This window comes from Helianthus annuus, chromosome 11, assembly GCF_002127325.2.
Source record: "Helianthus annuus cultivar XRQ/B chromosome 11, HanXRQr2.0-SUNRISE, whole genome shotgun sequence".
Classification (NCBI taxonomy): domain Eukaryota; kingdom Viridiplantae; phylum Streptophyta; class Magnoliopsida; order Asterales; family Asteraceae; genus Helianthus; species Helianthus annuus.
Genome location: NC_035443.2, coordinates 140,429,871 through 140,448,293, shown reverse-complemented (window position 1 = coordinate 140,448,293; position 18,423 = coordinate 140,429,871). Strand labels below are relative to the sequence as shown.

Here is an 18,423-nt window from a genome sequence, read left to right as displayed (position 1 = left end):
TGTGTGTGAATGTCTGTATGTATATATATATATATATATATATATATATATATATATATAATACATAATTAATTTTGTGTTAATTTATTAAAAGAGTAAAGGAGGGTGGGGTGGGGTGGGGTGGGTGGTTGGGCAGGCATAATGACCAAAATGCCCCTTCAGACAAGGAAAAAAACAGGTTGCAACAGTGAAAAATTGGGTTTTTTGAATTTTGGACTAAAATGGCAATAAAATGCAAACCACAGAGACCCAGATATAATAAGTTTGAGATTTGGACTAAAATGGCAAAACTTGCCAAACCACAGGGACCAAAATGTCGGTTTACTCTAAAATCAAATTCAGGTTAGTTTTAGTTGGGCCGGTTTTCATTTTTCCATGCAATCTAATGGTAGAAATGTAAAATATGTTTACATTGTTTTCACATTTGCAACCATTCCTTTTTCCTTGATTAACAAGTTATGAATTTTTTTGGAACTATATAGACAACTAAAAAAACCTAGCCAATCAAATCCCACTCTTATACATGATTACTAGTAGGATCTAGGGAGGGTGGGTAATGACAAACCTTACTTTTATTCTTGGAGTATGGGTGGAGGATTATAGTGGCCTGGGGATGCCCCGAGTCACTGACCCTTACTGATTTTTAGCTCGTAGTGTTAATTTTACCAAAAAATTTCATTTCTTGTAGTGTAAAACATTTTATTTTTAAGAGTCTGGCCTCCACTGATTTTTTGTTTAACCTCCGCCACTGCAGAGGACAAAAAGGCTGCTTTCAGTGAGACTTACAACTCCAGAAACCTATGAAACTATATTAAAACTGAAGAATATAAAAAATCGGTGATACAAAAGGAGCACCAAATCCTAATAAACTAGTATTAAGCACCACTGCGTTGCGACGGGGGCGAACACCAATGGTACCCTACTCTCATTGACCATCTACGGCGTGTTAATACGAAGAAACTAAACCGAAACGTAAAACATATAAAAGAATAACTAAGTTTATCTAGGACCCGCATGTTACGATAAACCTGTCAAACGGAAAAAAATAGACGAAATAAAAACGTTTAACCACACATGCACGTTGCGTAATGTTAACTCGCAAAATTTGGAGCATAACGTAAAACAAAAATTTTGCGAAAAATGAAAAGTATAGAGAACCAAAGTTGAAAGTAAAAAAGTTGTGAGGTTAAGCTGCAAAAGATGAAAAGTTTTGGGGTTAAAAGTAAAAAAATCAAATAGTTTTGGTTAATAAAGATGAAAATTTTTGGGTCAAAAAGAAAAATAAAATCAAATAGTTTTGAGTTGAAAGTAAAAAAAATACCATTTAAAAAAAAAGAACCTTTAAATAATAAGTTACAACACCTTTATGCCTAAAAATATTAAAAATTATGCAATTGGTTAATGGTTAATGTGAATTGAAGTTATAGATACTACAAAGGTTTATTCTGTTTGCAATTAAATTAAATTATATTATATTATATTATATTATACTATATTATACTATATTATACTATATTATATTATATTATATTATATTATATGATGAAAATTTTATGATTAAAGGGTTTTTTCTTCTTTTTTTTCTTTTATGATTTAAGGGGTGTTTGGTGTTGCGTTTTCAAAATAGATTATGCGTTTTCAAAACTGCGTTTTGAAAAAGCATGTAGGTACATGCTTCTCCAAAACTGCGTTTTGGAAAAAGATAATCACTTTTTCATCCAAACACTTTTTTAGATTATTTATGTTTTACAAACGCATAATCAAATAACCACTTCAAAACGTAATCCCAAACACCCTCTTACTACTTCAGTGGTGTTTTGGTTTTTTATTGATATCATTGAACTTTAGGCATTGATATTCGTTTTTATCGATCTTCGCTTTTATAGATTCCAATGAGTTGAGCCAATAACGACCAAAGTCACGCCGCATACCACAATAAAAAAAACTATCAAACTCTGTCCAACTAGTTCATTACATTTTCTGATGTTACACAAGTGTAAAGCCGTAAATACAAAAGGATGATTGTGTCTCACATGTATTTAGTATTTATAAAAATAAAATAAAATAAAATATGGCATGTAAGTAAAAGTAGCTCCGCACTATTTACAAAAACCTAGCATTTTTTTAAACAAAAAAATATGATTACTTTATTCCCTCACAAAGGAAAGCATCTCGAATAATAGAATAGAAATCACTTGACAGAACTAGAAAAAGATTATTATAAGATTTGTGAGTATGGGTCCCACCTAAACCACGTGGCTCACAGAGAATACAGATTTAGATGGAGGTGTCTTCTTAACCACTAATTCTCACCCACCATTTTCAGCCACAAATTCTCTAACTTGACCCTCACCTCACACCACACCACACCACATTCAAACAATTCACACCCACAAACACACACACTTTTATTTACAAATTACAACCTTCCATCACTTGTTTTGATTATTTTCTCATTCGTTTTCATCATCTTCAGGTGAGTTCTTCATCTTGTATGTATTGTTTTATTCTTGATGATAAACTTCTTGTTTTGATTTGATGCATGTATCTATGTTAATTTTTGCAAGTTTATATGATCTTGATTTGATCAAAAAGTCTCGCTTTTTATTTCATTAATTATTGGAATTTGACCTTATAAATAAAAGTAGTTGTTTTTGCAAGTTTGTATGTATGTTTTTATTTGTTTTTCCAGTTGGTTGTGTTCGTGGGTTGACCAGGTGAATCTGACTAGAAAAACGGAATTTACATACTTTATTCGAACCCGAAATCACTTCATGAAGTCGAACACGACCCGTGTATTTGTGGTTGACACGAACACGACCCGGAAAAAAACTAACTAGTAGGATTTTCCAATGTTAATAAGAGCACTAAAAAAAATAAATAGTTGGGTTAAACGGATCAACCCACGAACCTGTCGGGTTGAGACGAACATGAACCGTTTAGCTAAGCTAAATGTGTTTGCGGGTTCGACCCAAAACTGACCCGAACTGGTGTTAGACTAATCCCAAACCCGCGAAGTTCGTATTAGGTGCATTTAAAATCAGTTGAGTTACTATTTGATTTCAGTTACTAGTTATTAGCTGGCTGATCTTTGACCTTCATGGTTTGTTTTAATCTGTAGTGCTTAATAATACTATGGAGTGGTATTACGGAACCGGAGAAGAAGATCTTGTTGTTCCAAAGGATTATGAAAAAGCACAGACGATACCATCACAAGAAAGTTTGTTACAGTGGGGAATGACTAGTTTTGGGAATTCTAATCCGAAAAAGTATTTCGATTCCAACATAAACATGACCCATGAAGAACTATACAACAATGGCGGATCCCTTTTGTGGAACGATGAAGCAGATTTTCAACAATTTGCAGAGGAAGAAGCCAGAATCAATAACATGGATGATGACATTTTCTTGTACATGCTCAACTTTTGGGATTAAGATCCTTGATTTAATGTCGTATTACATGTCTTCGATTACTACTAATTAAAATTCAAGAGTTTGGGATTCGGAGTGACACAAATTGGGTCAAGTGCTCCATTTTGTCCTCAAGATTCATTCTTTTGGATGGTAAGAAACTAATCGGATGCGGTGAGGTCTTGTTTTGACTTTTTTCCGATCCATTTTCACTAATATGATTAGTTTCGACATTTGTTGATTATTTTTGGTCAAATAAATTTATCTGATTATTGAAGTGAACGTAAAACTTGGGTAGCTATATTTTTTTCTGGGTACAATGAGAACCCGGGTAAACTTATGGGACCCCACCAATACCCTGCTAACCAATAGGATCAGATAAACAGTAGCTTGTGTTGGCCTTCAAGAGGTTATGGTGGGAAATACTACACTACCCCTTGAAGGTTTTGCCTCGCTATATGTAATAAATTGATTATTTAACTCGTTTTTCTAATCAAATTAAATATGCACATCCAAATGGTAATAAATTGATCATTTTATCTTCTTAGTTTGCGTTCTAATGGTATAACTTTTGCAGCAGTTCATTACTTGAAGAGGATCCAATTAACGATTCAGCCAAGACCCATGACAACACAATTCTAGGCAACAATGTGGACAACATCGAGGGCGAAATGGTAAATTCACAATATGTTGCACGCCATGGACAAAGCATTGGAAGCTCGAAATACCTCAAAACACACGACTTCTCTCCGCCAGCCGACTGGGCTAATGGTAACGTTTCAACAACTTATCAAGTGCCAAAGGTGAGCTGAGCATTTTGAGTTGACCCGCATAGTCAAAGGTTGTTATGTTCGTATAATAATTAACGTTTTTATTTGCTAATCTTCCTTAGCAGTACACTAGCAATGAGAACTCAATGGAGGCATTTGTATTGAATGATCTTGAAAGGGTGACCGCACAGGTGAGACTTATAGGGGTATTTTTGAAATTTCAAACGTTGCGCAAACTTATGAACACCCTTTATAAATATTTGTATCTTCGTTTCAGTTCACTGACAAAACTCGCATTTGCTTTCGGGATGCTTTCTACCGGCTTGCAGAAAGCTCAAAACAACCGTTCAACTCATGCCAAAATGGCGAATCTTCGATGATTTCTGATGATGATACCTTAAGGTATGCATAACATTGTATTCTTCACTCAACTTTACGTAGTAAATAGATGTTTCAATAGTCCATTTTTTTTTCTTTTGCAAAGCTGCCATCATATTTAGTACACGGATGCTCCGTGTGATTTACTAGAATTTTGGATCTAAGCTTTTTAAAAGTACACAAATGATCCTTGTGGTTTGTAGCTTGTAACGCATTTAGTTCCCAACTTTTTCCAAAAGTACATGGATGGTCCATGTGGTTTGGACTTTGTAACGCATTTAGTCCCTAACTTGGAAATTCTAAAAGCTTTAGCTTTGTTGGTTGGGGACTAAATGTGCTACAAAGTGCAAACCACAAGGACCATCTGTGTACTTTTGGAAAGCTAGGGAGCAAATTCAAAATTTTGATAAAAACCGTAGGGACCATCCGTGTACTTTACTCTTTCAATAGTAATCTGCTTTTTCTTTAATTTAATGATTTCGAAGGTTTTATGCATTAAAAAATACACTTTAAACAACTTTCGACCCGCCTGACCTCTTTCCTTTTAATCAATAGTGTTCTGTTTTACATTTTTGACCGATGAAACATAACTTGATTCAACTATCTTGTTTTCAGGGCCAGAGAAACAGAAGATGCTGAATCAAATACAAATGTTATCGATAGAGCTGTAGCCAATCTCATCTTCCATAAGAGCGACTTTGATGACACATGTAACAGACATCAAACCAATTACAACGATGATGCAGAAGTCCCACTCAGCATGCAGGAATTGCCGCAATCAACTGCCTTTTAAATTACTAACCCTCTAAAGATGCATGCTTTTTGTGATTTGGAGGTCTGAGTCACAAAAATAGTCTTTTTGCAGATATCGCGTGTATGTAGGCCTCGTGTGAAACCCGGCTTTTTGATCTTATGTGTATATGGTGCGGTTAGCGAGCCAAGTACATATCCAATCTTGAGTGGTGTTTTCTGGATAAATCTTGTGGCGTAAAAACGTCTTCATTATGTAATATTCCTCATTAACGAGTCGGGTCTATTAGTCTGGGTCCTTAAAGAGCATATACCTTGTGTTACAAGCAACGTTTCGTTGTTTCCAACATCCATGCAGCAAATAAGATGACTATGTAATGTTCTTTAGCATGAGTTGCATGTGTGTTTTAAGAAGGAATAAAAACATTGTATTATTGGACACTACGTAAGTTTGAGGTTATGGTTTATTTGAACAATCGAAAACCGAGTCACCCGAATGGTTATAAACTGGGTCACCCAATTTGGACAATCAAATTAACAACTATCAATCTAGCCGGTTTAGCTTGGGTTATTTGAATGAATAATCTTTTAACTTCCATTATATTATCTTAATTCGTACTTTAAATTCTTTAATCATCGATATATAAAATCAAGAATTTATAATGGAAGTAAATTTGATCGTCGATATGACCAGAACCGTCCTCTAGAGACATGTAGGAACAAGACCGACATCAAACATAAACCAAGACCATTATCAGTATATCACAAAAAGTCTGTCTGAGGCTGGCAAATCGTATCTTAACAGGTTGAACAGGTTTCTGACGGCGCGCACAACATAAGTTTCAAACATGATTACGACTCGTTTAACTACTTTCTACCTCATGTTTATAAAACAGTTTTATGTTTTATGTACAAAGATGAATAAATGATAGATCCTAACATTGTAATTTTAATTATTTTAAAAATTAAAAAAGTCAAAGGGTGTATTTTTCAATCTAACAGGTCTAATCGTGTCTTAACATGTACCCAATTGCCAGCCCTCTCAAGATAATGCACATATTGAAAATCGTTGATGCGTATGCCAACCATGGACCAGCGGTGAAAGCATGCCGGCTCAAATACACTTTCTTAGCTCAAACAAATGAATCCTAAGGTGTTTCTGGATGGTTTTTTTTTTAAACCATGAGAAGCCGATACTGGAAAACTCATGAGACCTACCAATACACTGCTAGCTCAAAAACATGATAAGGAACTTTTATAAAGCCATACAATTAATTGTACATCTGTCCATGAAAGAAAATTTACAACATTCTAAATAATTCAAATGATGGTGGACTAGGGTATGATCATCTAGTCACTAGTGCACCAGCCAAAATTCTGTTTCTAGCTTCAACCATGAAAGAAAAGGCCACTCAATACATTGATAGGTGTACAAAGATACCACAACTTATTCAATATATCAGCCATAACATCAACATAATCAAAATACAAAAAAAAATACCGCCTTGCTACTTCGGAATACAACTTGAGTTCAACAAAAGCAAAAACCGATCGAGGGTATGAAAGACGACGAAAACACAACACGAAAACTAGAAAACTAGAAAGCGCCAACCTTGACTAGACTATACACCAGATTCTGCAGAAAAGCTTGAATAATTTTTGAAGTAATTTTCTAGATTTTATCTGAGTTGAGATTGATATTTTTCACCTGAGAATTGTCATCAGAACCCTCCGTTTGTTGCTTATCTTTTTTCTCAAATCGACCACCACACCCTCGGCTTCTTCTCAGTGCATGCAAATGTCGTGATTCATGCAAGTATGGCTGAAAAATTGTCACATATATTAGGTCGCATAATTTAGATAAGCTCATGGAGCATCAAAGTTATGTAGAGATGTCAATTTTGACCCATATACCTAAAAACGGGCCCTATTTGAGTTGTGTTATATCTTCAAAGGTTTTAATTTGAAACCAAGCTAAAATGGATACGGGTCAAATGCTTAAATCTTAACAAAAAAACTTTATTAACAATATTAGATTATAAGTTATAACTAAAGTTTTTTTCAATATTATTTAATGCGAAAAATTATATCTAATAAATAAGAACACGGGTGAGTACTAGGCTTAGTTTAAATGCGACTAATAAGAGGTGGCAATTTTGACGCATTTATATATAATAGATTGCGTTCGGGTATGTTTCATCTACAATTGCCCAAATTGGTAAACTTAAAATAAAAGGTAGTCAATAATAAATGGGTCAAATAGGTTGAAGGTCACCCAAAGTGCACTTTTAATAGCATAGAAACTTCCTATATCACTTTATTCAAGAAATTTATGGATGTTGTAAAAGTTTTCGAAATGATAATTGATATATAACACACGAATTGTTTATAAATAATTTACAATGACATGAAGAAATTGTCCAGGTCAACACAACACAACATGAGCCTGTTTTGGCTCATGATTACCCATTTGACGTTATAACCCAATTTGACCTAGGGATGAGCTCGGTACTGGTACCGAATGTACCGATCCCAAAAATCGTCAAAAATGGGTCCCGCTACCGAAAATGCTCATTACTGTATTTGAAGGTAAAATACTGGTACGGTAGTACCGTACCGAAAGTGCCGATCCCGAAAATGACAAAAAACGGGTACCAAAATCTAATCGGTAAGGTACCATTCGGTATCAATACCGAAATGCTCATCCCTATTTTGACCTATCCTGTTTTGATACATAGCCACTTCCAGAAGACCACATCAGCAAGAAAAATTCCTATGCCCAAGTGCAGTACGTGGCCATTAACCATGGTTAACGCTATGCCTCAGGTAGACAGAAGGTGCGTTTCCACTAAAGGTGCGAGTGCGACCGTGGTGCATGCCTCCAGCGAGGGGCAGGTATTTTTTTTGTTTTGACTAATGGGACCATAGTTACCTAAATCGCAGTTCGCCCAGGACAGGAACGAGGACCGGGTACGTGATTCGCTGGAGGGGACATATTCGGTAAGAAGGGGGTAGGTTCATTCTGGTGTACCATAGAGTCTAGTTTGGTGTACCCAATTCAAAACAGAAATTACCAACACAGCACTAGTTCTAATCAGGAACAAAACAGAAAATTTCCTAGTCTGGCCGCTACCTTTTTTCTTTCCCGTTCTCAACGCCTTCTTCATCAAGATCTTCCCAAACCATTTCCTCTAAGCGAGCACTTGAACCTTCTATGTATGCGCTTTTTGGATTCATGTCCCACTTTTTGTTGGGGCGAGACTTATAAGAGTCTGAAAACGATATTGAAGTCTAATGTTGGAGTGAATGAAGACAGGTTTACCCGTTCTCTTTCAATTTAAACGATTCCACTTGACATTATGGATATAGGAGTATATACTCCAATTTCTCTCTGCCATAGCGCTAATAGTATCGGTTGGGAGAGTACTTTTTTCACTACTTCCGCCAATTCCACAGTCTCCGATGCATATGTAGCCCACTGATCAATTCCATTCATTGTCAATCAATTCCATTCATTATCACGGCATCGGCTTGCGTTACGGTCCTAGAATAAATTCCTTTCTTCATATGAAATGTCGCAAATTGTTCTTGTAACATCCTTTCTTCATCTTCCGCAATTCTATGAAACGCTTCCATAACACCGAGTATAATTTTTTTGCCTTGGTTATGAGCTTTCTTGCCATGCCACCAGATGTCAGCTTTTTTAGATAGTGTTTATCATAAAATTATGGAAGTGTTTCATAGAATTGTGGAAATGAAGATGAAGAAAGGATGTTATGAGAACAATTTGTCGCATACTGACATTTCATATGAAGAAAGAAATTTATTCTAGGACCGCAACGCAAGCCGATGTCGAGACCATTGACGGAATTGATTGGTGGGCTACATAAGGATCGGAGACTCCAGAATTGGCGGAAGTAGCAAAAAAGTACTCTCCCAACCGATTAGTAGCTCTTCAGAGAAGAGAGATTGGAGTACATACTTCTATATCCATAATGTCAAGCGAAATCATTTAAATTGAAAAAGAGCGAACAAAATTTGTCTTTATTCACTCCAACATTAGCCTTCAATCTCGTGTTTCAGATTCTTTCGGCCCCCACAAAAAGTGGGACATGAATCCGGAAATTGCATATATGGTTCGAGTGCTCGCTCAGAGGAAATGGTTTGCGAAGATCTTGACGACAAAGGCGTTGAGAAAGGAAAAGAAAGGTAGCGGCTAGATTAGAAATTTTTTTATTTCGTATTTCTGATTTGTTCTTGATTAGAAGTAATCTGTGTTGGTAATCTGGATTTTTTGTTTTGGTAATTTCAATTTTTGTAATTTTTGTGTAGACCCAAGCATATACAAGAGGAAACCATCATGGATATTTGGGCCCTACCCATATGAATTTTTGGCCCAATTCTCCACTTTTAAATATAACATCCTGGTAATTTTAAACCCTAATACAGCTTAATAGACCAGACCTACATGCATGTGGTACACAAGATAACATTTTAGCTCACCTTTCTAGACTTGCGAGCTTTATTTTCAGATTCAGCTTTTGCACGACATTGTCTCCGCCTCAAGATGCCATGATATTGTTTAGCGTTAACAAAAACCGGCTCCTCAACTGCATCTGATGGGAGAGGAACACCACCTTGCTGAATTCCCATCAACTGAAGGTGTACCTGCAGTACACGCAAATATAAATCGGTTTTCAGAACATGAACCCAAGTCTAAACAACTGTAGACTAGGTGGCCGTTTTGACCCATTTACATAAGGGTTTGATTCGTGTTATATTTTATCTCTAACGGGTCAAAATGGGTAAAATAACTAAACTGCATCAAACGAGTCAAAAGTCACCAAAGTGCATTTTTAATGCACAAAACAGACATAAGAAGTCCTTGGGTTTGCATCTCCAACCTGAATATCAGTTTGGATGAAACCGATTATCTTACAATAATATGTTTTGGATAGTTAGAAAGCAGTGTATTCAAACTGATTATCCCAAATGACACATCATTTTAAAAGGAAATCCCAAATGCCTCCTAAATCACTTTATCAACCAAAAAAAAAAAAAAAAACAGAGACAGTAAAATGTAATTTTCGTCCCTAAGGTTTGGCCAGTTTTGCAACTTTCATCCAAAGATTTGTTTTCCGCATCTGGATCCAAAAGGTTTGAAATCGTGTCATTTTCATCTGGCTCATTAACTCCATCCATTTTACTCCGTTAAGGCAGGGTTATTTTCATCTTTTTTGTAACTTAAAAGGTATTTTCGTCTTTTTTGAATACTTGTACATTATGCTAAATGCTTGTACATAAACTGAAAAACACCAAATTGCCCTTTAAGTTAACAAAAAAGACGAATATACCCCTGACTTAACAGAGAAAAATGAATGGAGATCATCTGGCTCATTAACTCCATCCATTTTACTCCGTTAAGGCAGGGTTATTTTCATCTTTTTTGTAACTTAAAAGGTATTTTCGTCTTTTTTGAATACTTGTACATTATGCTAAATGCTTGTACATAAACTGAAAAACACCAAATTGCCCTTTAAGTTAACAAAAAAGACGAATATACCCCTGACTTAACAGAGAAAAATGAATGGAGTAAGCGAACCGGATGAAAATGGCAAGAATTCAAACCTTTTGGATCCAAATGCGGAAAAACAAACCTTTGGACGAAAGTCGCAAAACTGGCCAACCTCAGGGACGAAAATGGCATTTGACTCAATAAAAAAAACAATTAACTCTTGTAATTATATACTTTTTGCAGTCATATTCAAAACACATAATTTAATTAAGAAAAACGAGACTCGGTCTTTAACCAAATGAAAACAAGGAGTCAGCATACCATAGGTTGCACCGGATACGGGTGAGTTGGATATGGTTGTGCTTCATAGGGAGGGAACAGACCCCTGTAGTATGGGTCTGGATAAGGATAAGCCACTTGCCCCTGAGATTATATATATAAAGGGCACCATTCACTTCAATAGAAACAAAAGCAGTAACAAAACAAATAGACCTAAACAAGGTACAAGATTCAAATCCACAAAACACGATTTTATTTTATTTTTCCAGTTTGAAGGTAAAAGAGAGACATTATATTGAGATGATTTTTATAATACAATATTAGGGTTGGTTCAATGGGGAACACTAAAAAAGTGGAGAACTGACTCAAACAAACTTCGATTGGACTCATTCCAGTGGCATTGAAACCGGCTCGTCAAACCCTAACTAGATACCCTAAACTCAAACCCTAAATCCTAAACCTTAAAGCTAAACCCTAAAGCTAAACCATAAGACTAAAACCTAAGCTAAACCATAAAATTTAAACTATAAACCCAAAAGGCTAAAACCTAAAGCTAAACCCTAATGATAAACCCTAAAACTAAACCCCTAAAAGCCAAACCCTAAACCCTAAAAGCTAAATCCTAGCCCTAAATACATATATATTATAGGGTTCGGCAAGCCAGTTCCAATGCAGCTGGAACGGGTCCAATCGGAGTTCGTTTGAGTCGGTTCCCCTCAGTTCCCCACGTTTTTAGTGTTCCCCATTGAACCTCCCACTACAATATTACACGTGTATATAGACAAAGATCAAGAACCCTAATGGGTTTAGATAATACTTCTTTTAAATATAATAGTAATCTTTTCAAAATCATAATATTATTTATATTACAAAAAAATGTATACTTTGAAAAACAAAAAAGCAATTGTTACTACCAAATGAGAGCAATCAGCATGTAATGAACAGATAAGAAAATGATAACATAGTATAAGGACTTTCAGCAACTCCAAAAAGATACCAATGTTGGGTATTGGACGTTTGAAGGATGAGATACGCCATTTGCAGTTGCAGGAGGTGGGGACGGAATCTGACCATCCTTTTCGCTTTGCCCGATATCACTTTGATTATCGTCTGTTTGTTCACAAAATTATTAATTAATGGCAAACTATATATACAGCACACCATGATGGTACATGAATAGAAACATAATACAAGAAACGGTTTAGAGATTCTTAGAATGTTATTTATATGCATAATGTCGACTAATTCTTAGATTGCTTTATCCAAACATTTAGATTATTATTGTAATAAGAAACTTTTTAATTTTTATGATCATATTCGGAGCATTAACTATGATAAAAGAAATTAAAAAAGTAGACAAAAGTGTTGTGGGTCAACCAGCACTAAATAATTACTAATTACAACTCGCCGGTTTGACCCGTTACCCAAAACTTGTTGACACTGAAGCTAGTTGCAACGATGAGAAAATTATATTTAGTGATCTCCTATTAGCGGGATTAAAGAAACACACAAGTGTATCAAATATATAAATCGGAATAAATATCAAAAACAAAAATCATGACAAATACCAGGAATCTCAGGAGCAGCAGAGGACATGATGCTGTGTCAACCACAGACTTTGATGAACTTAAATCTGGTATCACAATGACTAAAGTTAGCATCATAAAAGAAGATACGATAACTGAATAACACTCGAGACAGTTAAAGAAGATACAATAATGGAATAACACAGTGGAGACATATTTGAAATTGTATGATACAAATTGTGGTACAAGTGTTGTATGATAGAATGTTTTTGAGTATATACATATACAATACAGTTATACACACATTTATATATACAGAGAGATGCATCTTTAACAAAAAAATAAAGACTTTAAAGGAATCTATGAGAGAGTAGACATGGGTTTACTAATAATTAGAGAACATAGTTCATCATCGTACACATCTAAATGAAGCTAAAGATGCATGCAAAGGAGAGAATCACCTTATCAATCCAATGAAGCAATCCAGTCTTTTTAAAAACATGTAAATTCACAAACAAACATTCTAAGATTCCAACCTATAATACTTTATCATAATTGATGACGCCCACAAACGAGCGAAAACAAAATCTTGAATTAGATGTTACTTTGACTGTATCAGGCTATCAGCTAGCCAGGGGCGTAGCTAGCCCCGAACTTTTCGCTCAGTAGTGTTATGTATGTACGTTTCGTATAGAATTTTTTAGGTATATAAGTTTTAGATCCCCCGGTTTTATAAAAATAAAATTTACTTATATAGAATTTTTAGGTCTGGTGACTTCGACCCCCGGTGGAAATTTTCAAGCTTGGCCACTGCAGCTAGCAACTCAATAACTCAGATCCTAAACTCAGTATATTGATCTCAAAAATGTTATATAATATTAGATGCCCTCATTAGTCGTTATATACAAACAGAGTACCGCTATTTTATAATGTTTGATTCATTCATTCACCTAAATTGCATGTTAAATCCAACATCTAACCAAGCCAAATCATCGTATCCCAAAAAAAAATCCCATATAATTCATTTATTCACCTAAATTGCATGTTAATTCAACATCTAACCAAGTCAAATCATCATATACATACAAAAAAATAAAATTATATAATTCTTTCTCCAACAAGTGGAATCACTAAATCTTGAAACCAAAAACATAAACTTTCACAGGCCCAAATTAGGAACCAATTATTATTATTTGTATTTCAATTAGGTGTGATGCAAATTATAGAGTCAACAGAGTATATCGAAGACCCAATTCAGAAATAAAGAATTAGGGTTTGAATTAGTGGGTTTACCTGAGTAAAAAGGTTGCCGAATTCTCCGCCGCTAACGGAAAAAACTAATTGTCGTTTTGCGTAAGAATGGTGTGGACAATCGCGTGGTAGAGATTCACCCAATTTGTTTGTGGAAAACCAGGATGGAGGTTTTGCCTCTACAATGTTATAATATTTTTTATTTTATTTTTATACATTAAAATTAAAATGTGACAAAGTTATTTTTTTAACGGCCAACAGAATCAATCACAAGAACTTTTGAGACATTCACTGAATCAAACGGAGTACTATGAGAGTAATCCGAGTCCACCATCAATTCTGGGGAAAACCCAGTAACCCACCTGCGGTAAAATTCGTTTGGCTCAAGAATCGAACTCAGATTTCTCTGGGTCTCATGTCATTGCCCACCAGTGTCTCACTCTACACCAAGTGGGAGTTGAACATACATCTCCCAAGAGATATGCAAGTCTTCCACCACTTGATCTAGAGATCACTGGCTACAAAAATATGTTATATAAATATTGATGGTACTAAACGAACCCCAGACTTTCTTTGAATGTGTCGTTCTCCTCATGTAGGGGTGTTGTGGACCGTATTCGTGTGGGTTGATAGCAGGGTCGGCTTAATCACCCTAAGTAAAATAAAAATTCGAGTACCTTTTTTTTAAATATAATTGTTATATAATCTGGCTCAAACCATTTTAAACATGTTAAATCTTACTTTTGAATTATGTTTGACATAAAAGTTAATAAGAACAAACTTATATAAGCTAATAAACAACATATATTATGTAGCACCTATTTATCATGTCCCACTAAGTCTTAACTTGCCTAACTAATCAAGTCTTAGTCTACTAATTTACCTAGAAGTTGAAACAAACTTACAGAAACCAAACATCTCGCATAAGTAACAAGATACAATTTTTATCACCTAAATTACATATATTATAAATGGGCCCAATGTTAAACTTGGGCCCCAAAAAAGATGGTAGCTCCAAGCACATTCTTTAGTTAAATCAGCCGATCCTGGCTGGTAATTTTAAACTATAGCATAAGATACACAATCAAATTAATATGATAAAAAGGACATGTTAAGAAAATAGTATAAAATAATAACTGGGTTAACAGGTTAGCCCGTGAACTTGTTGGGTTGACACGAACCTGCTACTTTAGCTAAACGGGCTCGTGAGTTTAACCTGAAACTGACTCGAAATCGTTTATACTTTATACTAAACCCAACATGAATGTTTTTTTTATGTTCATGTCTTGTAAGAAATTTAAACCCCTACTATCGCATCAAGCCATCAACCATTCAATCTTTTCAACACACTTGTACTCTAGTGTACATATAAACTTTTTACACTTTGTACGTTAACAACCCTTTGTATTTAAACTTTTTACAATATATATATATATATATATATATATATATATATATATTGATGATTTTTAACTAAGAGATACAAAGGGTTTGTTGACCTTCGGTCACTAGAATTCACCAGACTTCTTATGTAAAATAAAATATTGTTAAAGAAAAAATGAGTGAACCAAGGATACGGGGAGAGTATGAACGTTCCAAGGTCTCATTACCTCGTCGACATCTTTGCTTGGTCTGCTAAGATGAAAAAAACGCGTTAGAAGGTGTCAGCAACCGGGGTCTCGTCTCTGAGCCACCATATGACGCTCAACATTACTGTGTTGTCCATTAAAAATGAATGGACAATATAATATATACCTGATATACTCGTAATTACACATATTTTGGTATCAATTTCCTTACATTTTGATGGGTTTTCGCTGTAAATTCATGTGGAATTGTTATTTATACGGTTATTTGTTAAATTTGTAGGAATTGGTGAAGAAACAAGTCAATTGGAAGCGAAAACGTTGCTTAAACGTAGAGTTGGCAAAAAGTGGAAGAGATGGAAACTAAAGAATTAAATCCGCCAACTCTGGTTATCGAGGACCGTATTGGGGAAGTTTTTTCAGTTCTTGATGAGTGAAAATTAATCAAGAATCAAAAAGAGGTGTCACGGACTGTGAAGGAAAGGTGACATGGTCCGCGATTAAGTACAAATTAAATCTGAATTTAGAAAAGCGTCGCGACTATGTTGTCTACGACCGACCTACAAATCGTAAAACTTATGTTTTTTGCTATATAAGTCGTATAGACAAACTTGGGAGGGACTTTGAATTATGCGAATTTTGGGGACGAGACTGAAAGTTTTTGAAGGCTTTGGAGTTAGGGATTGAAGTTGGAAGCTAAGGAATCATGAAATTACTTGTCAGATGGTTTTGCTTCCACGTTGAACATTCGGTTTTCATTCAAACTTGTTTGTTTCATGATGCATTCGAACGTATACTTTCGCTTAGATGTTTTGACGATGATTATGGGCTAATTTTCTATATCCACTTAAGTTTAGATGAACTATTGAGCATGTCTTGATTTACTGTTGATTGTGAACTTGTGTGTTGATCTTGGTTGTGATCATTGGTGTATTTGATGATTTTGTTGGTCTTGACATGTAGAGGTACACCCTAGATTCGTTTAAATCATTTTTTGCCCGTTAATCGGTACATTTCCCTTCTAGAGCTTGTGAGTAGAGATAATACAAGGTAAATGAACCGTTAAAATCAACTAGGTAAAGTGTGCATCATTTCCTGACAAACTGAGATGTGAGTTGGGCTTGCTAGATTATTTGCTAGTTGTTGTTTAATAGTTTGGGTATCAATAGCTCGGGTCCATCAGTTTATTTGCGTCTAGGTTTTCCTAGGTTTTCAGTTTAATCCATATCACAACTCAAGTTTATGTGCACAAAGCCAAGTTTGAGGCAGATTTCGAAAGAACCGTCTCTTGGTTCCTAAAAGACTTTCTACATTTTAGTATCTACATGCCAATACCACTAATATATCATTTGGGTTTGATGACAAGTCTCCTAGACTTATATATGACAGTTGGAAGATTTGGAGGATTTGATTTAGTGAACAAGTATGATGTGTGGGTTGAAGTGGCACTCCATATGGGTTACGAGTTTGGTTTACAAAAGTTGAAGAATGAAGATGAGATTGTGAAAACTCTTAGGATCGTGTACAACAGATACTTGGAGATACTTGGTTGGTACCATCTCAAGTTTAAGAGGAGGAAACTACTTATACAAATTGGTAAGGCAACAAGAATGTTGAAGATAACAACTAAAGGAAAAAGTGATCAAAAGGCTTCAAAGAATTTAGATCTCCCTCCCAAGAAGAGGTCCAAGAGTTCAAGTGAAGAATGAAAGGCTAGAAGATAAAGAACTTAATACTAACATTCGATTGAAGAATGGAAGGCTAGAAGATCAAGAATTTAATACTAACATTAAGGGGACATGTTGGAAGATCATTAAACGGACCATCTTATTATTTCTAATGTTGTGTCACATTCAAATAAATTACTCCATAGGATCTTAATTAATATAGGAGCTAAGTGAAATACAACATATTCTTAACGGCAAATTTCTTTTATTTCTGTCGTCTGTGTGACTTGAACCCAAACCCCCCCCCCTCCCAAGGTGTTTAAAGGCTTCATGAATGTATGAATAGGATGGTTCATGACAAAGATTGGGTGATGATTGTATCTTAGGCAAGGATATAAAAGACGTTTTATGAACATGTAATAGTTGAGACAATAAGGTTGAGCGGCCAAGACCTTCTCCAACTCTCCACTAGGATGTCAAACTGATGAAACGAGGGCGAATCTTTCAAATGGGCTACTGGCGAAACTCACCACATCGTGACACACTCGCCTCTAAACCGGAGAAACCCCTCACCTATGGTTGAAGCCCATGAACACTCGCCCGAAGGCACGATAGTGCGGTGGAGGCATGAATGTTAGAACTTTTGAAGATCGTTGATACTTGTGCTGGATTTGTTTAGTCATAGTTTGTAGCTAATTAGAATGTGCAAGGGCTTATTTTGTAATTCACTAATAGTATTGTTCCTGACTTAGTGTAGATAAGATTCCAGCAAATTTATAAATTTGCTGGCTAATCAGGAACACCCTATATATAGCTCATGCCTTGTAACAAACTCAAGCTTTTGGTTCTTGAATGAATATTGGTGTTGTTACTTTCTCTTGTTGATCTTGTGCTCAAATCTGATATCCAAGGTTGTTTATTGATATATCTTATTGTTTGGATTCAATACAACACTTGTTGTATTCATTAATCCATTAGCTTCACCTTCATCTTTGATCTTTCTTAACTTTTCATATCTCAAACACCTAATCAATAGGTGTTATGGGTTAAAACAACCAACCACTGTGATCCGGATACGTTTTGGGATCTACAATTTGGTATCAGAGTCTTTGTGCTCTTGGTTGTTGTGTTCTTGTTGAGATTTTTCATTGTTTTGAAGGTTTTTCAAAGTTTCAAGGTTTTTCAAATTTTTGAACTTAAAATGGATTGATTTGGTGTGTTTAATCGATAGGTTGTTGTTAATACTTGATTAGGAAGTCATTTTGGACATTTTGATTCATCAAAACATAG

At 35.2% G+C, this 18,423-nt stretch overlaps 2 protein-coding genes across 5 annotated transcripts; one reads left to right on the top strand and one right to left on the bottom strand.

Moving 5' to 3' along the window:
• The first annotated feature begins 2,326 nt into the window (after positions 1 to 2,326).
• Positions 2,327 to 5,776, top strand: LOC110890601 (protein LNK3). Of its 4 annotated transcripts, none has more exons than XM_022138213.2 (6): positions 2,327 to 2,476; positions 3,122 to 3,410; positions 3,992 to 4,214; positions 4,307 to 4,372; positions 4,459 to 4,583; positions 5,175 to 5,776. In XM_022138213.2, exons 2-6 carry the CDS (start codon positions 3,136 to 3,138, stop codon positions 5,350 to 5,352), a joined length of 867 nt encoding a protein of 288 aa, XP_021993905.1. In that variant the 5' UTR covers positions 2,327 to 2,476; positions 3,122 to 3,135; the 3' UTR covers positions 5,353 to 5,776. The 4 variants fall into 4 exon arrangements, with proteins under 4 accessions (XP_021993905.1, XP_021993904.1, XP_021993902.1 ...); XM_022138212.2 differs by having other exon boundaries at positions 4,304 to 4,372; XM_022138210.2 differs by having other exon boundaries at positions 3,989 to 4,214; positions 4,304 to 4,372.
• A 777-nt stretch (positions 5,777 to 6,553) lies between these two features.
• LOC110890602 (nuclear transcription factor Y subunit A-7) lies at positions 6,554 to 14,065 on the bottom strand. Its single transcript, XM_022138214.2, has 6 exons — positions 13,923 to 14,065; positions 12,672 to 12,736; positions 12,101 to 12,213; positions 11,146 to 11,247; positions 9,813 to 9,977; positions 6,554 to 7,131 (listed from the first exon to the last, which is right to left on the bottom strand). The coding sequence occupies exons 2-6, from the start codon at positions 12,697 to 12,699 to the stop codon at positions 6,982 to 6,984; spliced, it is 558 nt and encodes a 185-aa protein (XP_021993906.1). The 5' UTR covers positions 12,700 to 12,736; positions 13,923 to 14,065; the 3' UTR covers positions 6,554 to 6,981.
• Between the last annotated feature and the right edge of the window lie 4,358 nt (positions 14,066 to 18,423).

Coding starts and splice junctions, on each gene's coding strand:
- LOC110890601 (XM_022138210.2), top strand. CDS start 3,136: ATGGAGTGGTATTACGGAACCGGAGAAGAAGATCTTGTTGTTCCAAAG. Junction 4,373..4,458: donor TTGAAAGGGTGACCGCACAG/GTGAGACTTATA, acceptor TCTTCGTTTCAG/TTCACTGACAAAACTCGCAT. Junction 4,584..5,174: donor TCTGATGATGATACCTTAAG/GTATGCATAACA, acceptor TCTTGTTTTCAG/GGCCAGAGAAACAGAAGATG.
- LOC110890602 (XM_022138214.2), bottom strand. CDS start 12,699: ATGTCCTCTGCTGCTCCTGAGATTCCTG. Junction 9,978..11,145: donor CGTATCCGGTGCAACCTATG/GTATGCTGACTC, acceptor CGTGTACTGCAG/GTACACCTTCAGTTGATGGG. Junction 7,132..9,812: donor AAGCTCGCAAGTCTAGAAAG/GTGAGCTAAAAT, acceptor ACAATTTTTCAG/CCATACTTGCATGAATCACG.